The sequence below is a fragment of the Olea europaea genome, chromosome 21, assembly GCF_002742605.1.
Source record: "Olea europaea var. sylvestris chromosome 21, O_europaea_v1, whole genome shotgun sequence".
NCBI lineage: Eukaryota > Viridiplantae > Streptophyta > Magnoliopsida > Lamiales > Oleaceae > Olea > Olea europaea.
In genome coordinates this window covers 971290-979235 of record NC_036257.1, presented here as the reverse complement: position 1 = coordinate 979235, position 7946 = coordinate 971290, and the positions used below count along the sequence as shown (strand labels likewise).

Here is a 7946-nt window from a genome sequence, read left to right as displayed (position 1 = left end):
TAACGCTACCTTATTGTTGAAAGCCGGTATGGAAGCATAATTTATCAATGGAAAGCATGTTGTAATGTGCGAATTTGTCTCGATGCAATCTACGCAAAAATATTATTCTCTTCAAAATCATGCAAGCCCGGAAATGAATTCCATACTAACGTGGATAGACGTAACGATTTTTTGTCTTTATTCTCATATGAGCAACGGCATTTTCCATGGGAGGGGCAGTAACGTCATTTTCATAAAATTGTGACTCTCTTCAATTTTGAAATTCAACATTGCAACCCTATGTGACAGGGATAGTCCATGCAAAATAAACGTGGGTCCCATGCGCCCTCCATTTTTGACTGAAGAAAATGAAACGTAATGGAAGAAAATGGGGTCAGACACAAGCCTAATTGAGGCAAAAAGTTGTGTAGTTTTACAAAAATAAAAAACTTTTTTCTCCAACTATTTCTTTACGAACTTTCCTCACTCCAAAATCTCCCCCTGGTTCGGAACGCATCAGATCCACCCCCAATCCTAATTCCCGCAGTGAAACAGCTGATTACTACCAGTACTGTTATATATCGCAAATTCAAACCTCTCAATCTCCATCACTGACATACAATGCAGAAAACGGCTCAGAAGTGGTTCACTGACGGCCCGAGTAACGATCTTGATAGATCCTCTTCTTCTCTGCTTGCGGACTGGAATGCTTATGCCGCTTCCAAGTCTGATGGCGCCGAGTCATCCAGCCTCGGATTCGATCTCGAAGCAGCCGTTCGTACCGCCAATGATAAAGTATCTGGCACTTTCAACGTGTAAGTTGTGGAATTTGTGCATTTGGTGCTGTTGTTTATAGCATTATGACTATTTTCTTGAGATTTATGTGCCGTTTATCATATGCGCTTGCGTACTTTTTATTTGACGCTGTTGTTATATGATCGATAAAGAATTTTTTTACATGAACTTGTTAGGTTTTAATGTCAGTTTAAGTAATTGTCGAAAGAACGAGTACATGTGTTTTTTTTTTTTTTATTTGCATTGTGTGATCGATGTGTTCTCTGTTGGCAATTAATGGCTTAACGTCAGACTAGGAGATAGTTCAATTTTAAAAATTTGGATTTTGATGCAAATGTTACTTGCCATTTCAGCCAAAGTTGGGTTATAATCGTATTCCCCAACTAATGATGTTTATGACAAAACTTCAAATTTTGCTGAAATTTATGTATTATTCCTATTGAATTATTTTTAGATCAAAAAGTTCTACCGTTCGAAGATACTTCAGAGAAGTTCAAATTCTCTTAAAATACGTTGTCTGTTTGTTAAATCCTAATTACTATACTGCCATTCTCTTTGGAAGAATATGATTCACATGGTATTAATTGATTACCCTATATTTTATTTCAAATTATAGGTACTATTTTGCCTGCAATCCACTTGGCATGAGATATTACCCAACCATCACCATACCAGTGTCTCACTGGAAAAATATTTTTCTTGGATTTAATGTGTGGCATTTAATTTTGTAATATCCATTTGTTGCTAAGTGGATAATATATACTAGTCATTCAAATTCTACACATAGATTGATGACATCTATTCATTTGCTTTTGAAGAACGTGATCGTATGATAGTTATTTATAACATGCACAAAAGAGGATACCAAATGAGATGTTTTATAGCATTCTAATTGTAATTTGCTTCATGCATGATCACATGTATGGATTTTCTTTTGAAGGTTTATACATTTTTTTCCTTCTGCAAACAAAGGCTTATTTGTTGTTCTTGTTCTTTGGGATCAATAAGTCCAACATAGGTTGCAACTGCCTTGTACAAGAAAATGCGTTTGTGACATGTCCTGTATCATTGTGGTCTGTAATTAAGAATGAGTAATTGGGTAATTTACAATGTACTTTCTCAAAAACTGCTCAAATGGAAGAATAGAACTTTTGGATTCTTTCGGCCTTCACGTGTTCTTGTACATTTGCGCATCATCGCGCATATATTAATTCAGATTCATTCTGGCTGTTAGTTATAGAATTTTATAGAAATAGTTGCCTGAGTTTTGTTTGCTTTAAAAGGATGAGATTGACCATAACACTTATTATGGCACAAATTTTATTTTATTTTTTATTTCTTTTCTTTGTAAAGTTGCTAAAAATCCAGTAGTAAAGACAAATTCAAATGAAGTATATATTTAATTGTTTCTAAGCTTCACCGTAAGTGTTTATGTAATAGGAAATTTTCTTGTCCATCTTTTATGAAATTATTAGTATAAAAATTCCTGAAGTAATTTTAAGTTTAGAAGATATATCCTTGTATCAATTTTGGTGGGGGGGGGGGGGGTTGGAATTCACTCATATGAAGAGAGAATGGATGGCCTGCTGAATGACTTCTATTTGCAATTCCTTTTATTTCTTCAATTTATAGCTATTTCCATTCACAGTTTTCTATCTGGTGGGGAATTTCTTTACATATGTGAATTTCTAGGGGACCGTAGTTTTGTTGCCACATTAAATTACATAATTATTCTGTGTTTCTTTACGGTTTGTTTTGTTTGTTTTTATTAACGCACCGATATACTTGCACAGGGTTTCTAAAGGTGTAATGGATTTGCCAGGGAACTTTAACTCTGCTACGAGCAATGTCCCTTCTGCAAAGTCACTGATGTACTTTGGATTGCTCCTTGCTGCTGGTGTCTTCTTTATCTTTATTGCATTCACTATATTCCTTCCTGTAATGGTGCTGTCACCTCAGAAGTTTGCTATCTGCTTCACTATTGGATGTGCCTTCATCATTGGTTCGTTCTTTGTTCTAAAAGGTCCAAAAAATCAGCTTAGTCATATGTTATCAAAAGAGGTATCTCACTTAAACTTTTCTTAATTGGAGGTTTTTCTTTTAATTGTATTTTCTAGTATATAAATGTTTATTAGGGGTGGGCTCCGTCAAGTTCTGAAGAGAACCGAACGGAACCGAGTATCATTAAGTATCTTAAAAGTTGATGCATGGGTTCGATTTCCAATTTTTGAGCCATACCATTTCCATGTAATGAAGAATTCTTGGCACCCATTTTCAAGAAGAAAATCAGAAAAATTTTAAATTTACGAAGACTAATCAAACGCAATACCAGCCACACACACACACACATTATATATAAAGAAAATCAAGTTAAACTCTTTTTTCGGTTATGGGTATTAGAACTGAGAACTGGACAGGAACCGGTAAGTTCTCGGTATTAATACCCAGAACCAAACATGAGCAAAACTGGACCAAACCGAGAAGTTCAGTCCAGTACTTTCTCCTGACCCTATAATTTATGCTAGTCGGCATTTTTGCTCCTTCCTCCTGATGAATGCTTTGGCCGGCCACTTTTGTTTTTCTGTTATATTTGTTCCTTTTCAGAGGCTTCCTTTTACATTGGGATTTATCGGCAGCATGGCGGGTACGATTTATGTATCCATGGTGCTTCACAGTTATGTTCTTTCTGTCTTCTTCTCTGTGCTACAGGTATCAAATCCCTCTTTCATACTCTGAAGAGAGAGCACTCAATATGACTCGTTAAACATGAAAGTTTTTTGCACTTTATGCTATTTTATTTATTTATTTTGAAATAATTTTGACTCCGGTTAAGCCAGTTCAGGAACAGTGCAGTCAAAACTGGTAGATCATTGTTGCATCAATATTTACATAATTGCAATTGAGAGTCTTATTTTGTTTCCTTCTTGTGCTGGATGATAGCCTTGAGATCTTTACTTATTGTGTCTCCCCTTGAAATGTGATACAATGTTCTTACCCTTAAAAAAAATAAATAATAATACATAGACAAACAAACGAAGGAGGAAATTTGATAAAACATGCCGTATTTAGCCCCTATTGAATTCACAAACAAGTATACACTGAGCAATGTTGATTTAGCTTAGTATTTGCATCTTTGTTATCTGATATCATGAAGAAAAATAGGCATTCTTAATCATAAAATGTAAACAAGAACATATCCAATATATTGCAAGAGCATGAAATAGCTTAAAATTGTAGAAATTTGAGTCACATAATATACGCTATCGTGCATCTCGTATTGGTTCAAATTTTTGACACTTCCTAATCTTTTCAGGTCCTTGCACTGTCTTACTATGCAATCTCCTACTTCCCCGGTGGATCAGCTGGGATGAAGTTTCTCTCTTCGACCCTCATGTCTTCAGTACTCAGATGCTTTGGCAGGTGACACTGCAATGTTGGTTGTCCGTGAGAATTTTGTTATTTTACAAATTATATTATAACATATGGGATATGTTATTGGTTGGAACAGAAAGTAGTGCATAGCTTTCATAGTTATCTGATTTATTGCTTTATGAATTTTGTTTGGGGAATGCTTGATTCGTAGTATTAGATAGACCTAAATGTTTAAGTTAAAAAGTGTACAAAAAATCATCTTACCAAGCATACCATTAATTATTGACCTGAGAAAGCCATTTGAGTAACTTCCTTCAATCCTCACCCCTCAACCTGAAATTCATTTTTCTTTAAATGGTAGAATGAAAGGGCCTTTTTCTTAGGGTGCGTTTGATTGTAAGTATGGAATTTACCTAGGACTTGTTTGTATGGAAATTGTCTATTAAATGTGTTTAATTGATTTAATTTTCAATCTAGAAAATATTATACTTGTTCATTTTTTATTGGTGGTAGACGAGAGAGAGAGAGAGAGAGAGAGAGAGAGCGAATTCCATGGAAAATAAAATTATACTCCCTATAAAGAAAATATTTTCTTTGATTTTGAGAAAAATATGGTTACGTGACCAAAAGTATGAAAATGTTTTCTATGAAAAAAAAAAAGAAAAATCAAACAGCACAAAAGTAAGAATTTGGGTGGAAAAAACACATTTTTCATAGAAAATATTGGCAATCAAACACTCCTTTAATCTTCTACTAAAAACATTCACACATTTTATTGACAGAAGTTCTTGTTTTCAAATTTGTCATTCCTTGTCTTAATTTTGAATTTACTTCTTGAAGACAAAAACGTTTTTAGAAATGTTTACATTTTGAATCGTATTGAATAAAAATCACATAACCCTCCTGATCCTTTTTGAATAGTCAATAAATTTATACCTCATCAGGTTGAATTATATTGTCCTTCAATTAATTTTGACTCTTTTATCTCTTGGTAGTAATGCATAAAATTATGTAGAATCTTTCAACAAACATGACCTAGAACCATTTTTCCATTATCAAATTGAACCACCGTTGTTAGCATTATTAACGTAATATGTTGACATGTTAGAATTAACGAATAACTCATGTGCATGTTCATCCCATTGTCCTCCTTTTCGGAGTCCAACATCCCCGATCTTCAATTGACAAGACTTCCCAAATTCATCATCGAGCCAACTAAATCAAATGACTTTTCGGTTTGACATTGAACTTGGTGAAATCAAAATATTTGTGGGTGATCTCTCTTTACTAAAAATAAAAAAAATAAAAAAAATGTTGAACCCCAACTTTAAGGGTCCCCCACCGCTCCTGCCCTGGAGCATCGTGAGGGAGGTAAATCGCAGGTTATGCCTCTAAGGGTACAGGGTGGAAGGTTGCTTGTACACTTACACTTACCCAAGAGCCAAATCCATATTTCAGGATTCGAACCCTTGACGTAGCAACCTCAAGCAAAGCTGGATTTCTCCACCCTCCTCTTTTACCACTTGGAGATGTGCCCTGGGGGCATGATCTCTCTTTACTATATTTGGCTCTGGATTGCAAACGAACTAATTCCTCCTAACCCCTCCCCCCATTCAAACCTAACACACCACCTTAGTATGGGCTGTTACTCTAAATTGAAATGACCACAATTAAACCAATCTGCAAAAATTATACTATCATCATATGAATGCCCAAAAGAGTGTTGCTGGAATGGAGCGTAACCCGTCTTATAAAAATACTTTTTTTTTTAAATTATCGTGAGTGTTCGGGTCAGTTTACGTGCATGTGGACTAATCCCACGGGGCATTAGGCACTTTTTAAAACAATGTATAAACTAGAACCACGTTTATACGCTGTTTTAAACATTATCTTCAAGCTGGACAAGCAAAAGAAAAAAGTGAAAACAACTATACATTCTGACTTTTCCCTGACTTAGGTCTCTACCGCACTGAAAATTGAGAGAAAGTGACCTACAGCCTCATTCGTCCGTTAAAAGGATGGGTGATGTGGACTTTCTTTGTCCATTCATTAATGTCTGAGGTTAGTGATAGCGGTGGAAGGAGTTATTAGATTAACAAGTAAATTAGAAAATGAATTTTAAAATAAGAAAATGTTGGCATAATTTTGATTCTTCCACACATTAAATTTGTGTTTTCTCTCTAATATCTACTATCATTTGGTTAATATGACGTTTCACTTCTAAAGTTTCTCTTGAAAGTTGTTGCTTTTTCACTGAGATTAATGCTACAAACCTTGTGTATTAAGAGATCTTAGCCATACAAATATATACCTTCCTAATATATAATAGAATTAGATGAAATAAAATATGCCATCAAATACACTGTTTAATATTTTCTTAATTCATTGCAAATATCCCACCAAATAGAATTCAATATTTAACATAATAACATCCAATTTCGACAGAGACTCCGAGTGTGATGCCTCAAAAAGGGGAAATAACACATAAAGTACGTTTAGAAGTAATTAGAACAAAAGGATATTAATTCAATTATTCAAATAAATGGATCAGTCCGAATATTTTAATACCTAGAACCACAAATTACTCTTTAGATATTTTGTAAAATGAAGTTATTTTGATTATGTAATAACAAGAACCAAACTCAATTTTTAATTGTCAATTCCAATTTGATTTCTGTCCTACCCATAATAATAATAATAATAATAATAATAATAATAATAATAATAATAATAATAATAATAATAAGTTTACCTTCGTAATATATAACAAAATCAGATGAAATAAAATATTCCACCAAATATATACTTTAATATTTTCTTGATTCATAGCAAATATGCCACCAAATAGAATTCAATATTTACCATAATAACATCCCATTCCGATGGAGACTCTAAGTGTGATGCCTCAAAAAGAGTTTGGAGGGGAAATAACGCATGAGTAGCCGTAGCTGGAAGCCGTCGCCGGAGAGCACCGTCGACAATGCTGTTGCGATCTACTGCTATGAGATCTGGAGATGGTGCAGTCTGTCTATTGCACTGCTCACGAAAAGTTGCCTCTCTATCACTCTGCGTGCAGCGATGTCGCCGTTCATTGCACTGTCGTGCGCAATCGACGCTGCTAATGGCATTAGTGGATCGTGGTAGTGCTGATGGAGTTGGTGGTTCGTAGCAAGTGCAGTGATGCCACTATGACTACAATTGATGGGATCCAATTCTAGATAGTTCCGCAGTGCTCTCGGTCAATTGGGACTGTTGAGGTGGTGATGATGTGTGGTTGTAGTTTTAGTGACAGTGGTTTTGGTGATGTGGTGGTTGTAATTGGATTTGGTCGATTGTAGTTCTAGCCGCAATGGATTTGGATGGTGATGCGATGGTCTTGGCGATTCGATCTGTTGAGTTGGTGGTGGTTTTGGTAATGTGGTGGAGGTGATTGGATCTAGTGGGTTGTTGTTCTAGCGATGGTGGTTTTGGATGGGAGTTTGGGCATAGTGGTGGTGGGCTTTCTCTTACTTTTGGGGTGATGGTGACTGTGATGTTGGTTGGCGGTGGTGGTCGTGGAAGTGGCGACGGTGGTTGTGGATGGATGGGTGGCAGGGGCGATGGTGGTGGTGCTAGTCCAATCTGATTGTTGGTGGTGTGGTGTAGACGGCGATGGTGGTGGTGGTTTTTTTTGCTAAATTGGTGTTTGTTTTGTTGACAATATTGGTAGCAGTGCAGTCGATGGTGTGGTGCAAGCGGCAATTGCACGATAGTGATTTGTGATTGGTGTTTGTTTTATTGACGGTGTGGTGCAATCGACG

The 7946-nt window shown here is 35.7% G+C and overlaps 1 protein-coding gene across 1 annotated transcript; it reads left to right on the top strand.

Moving 5' to 3' along the window:
* The first annotated feature begins 399 nt into the window (after positions 1-399).
* On the top strand, positions 400-4450 carry LOC111370361 (protein transport protein SFT2-like). Its single transcript, XM_022992033.1, has 4 exons — positions 400-794; positions 2568-2835; positions 3379-3483; positions 4088-4450. The coding sequence occupies exons 1-4, from the start codon at positions 601-603 to the stop codon at positions 4196-4198; spliced, it is 678 nt and encodes a 225-aa protein (XP_022847801.1). The 5' UTR covers positions 400-600; the 3' UTR covers positions 4199-4450.
* Positions 4451-7946: the final 3496 nt, after the last annotated feature.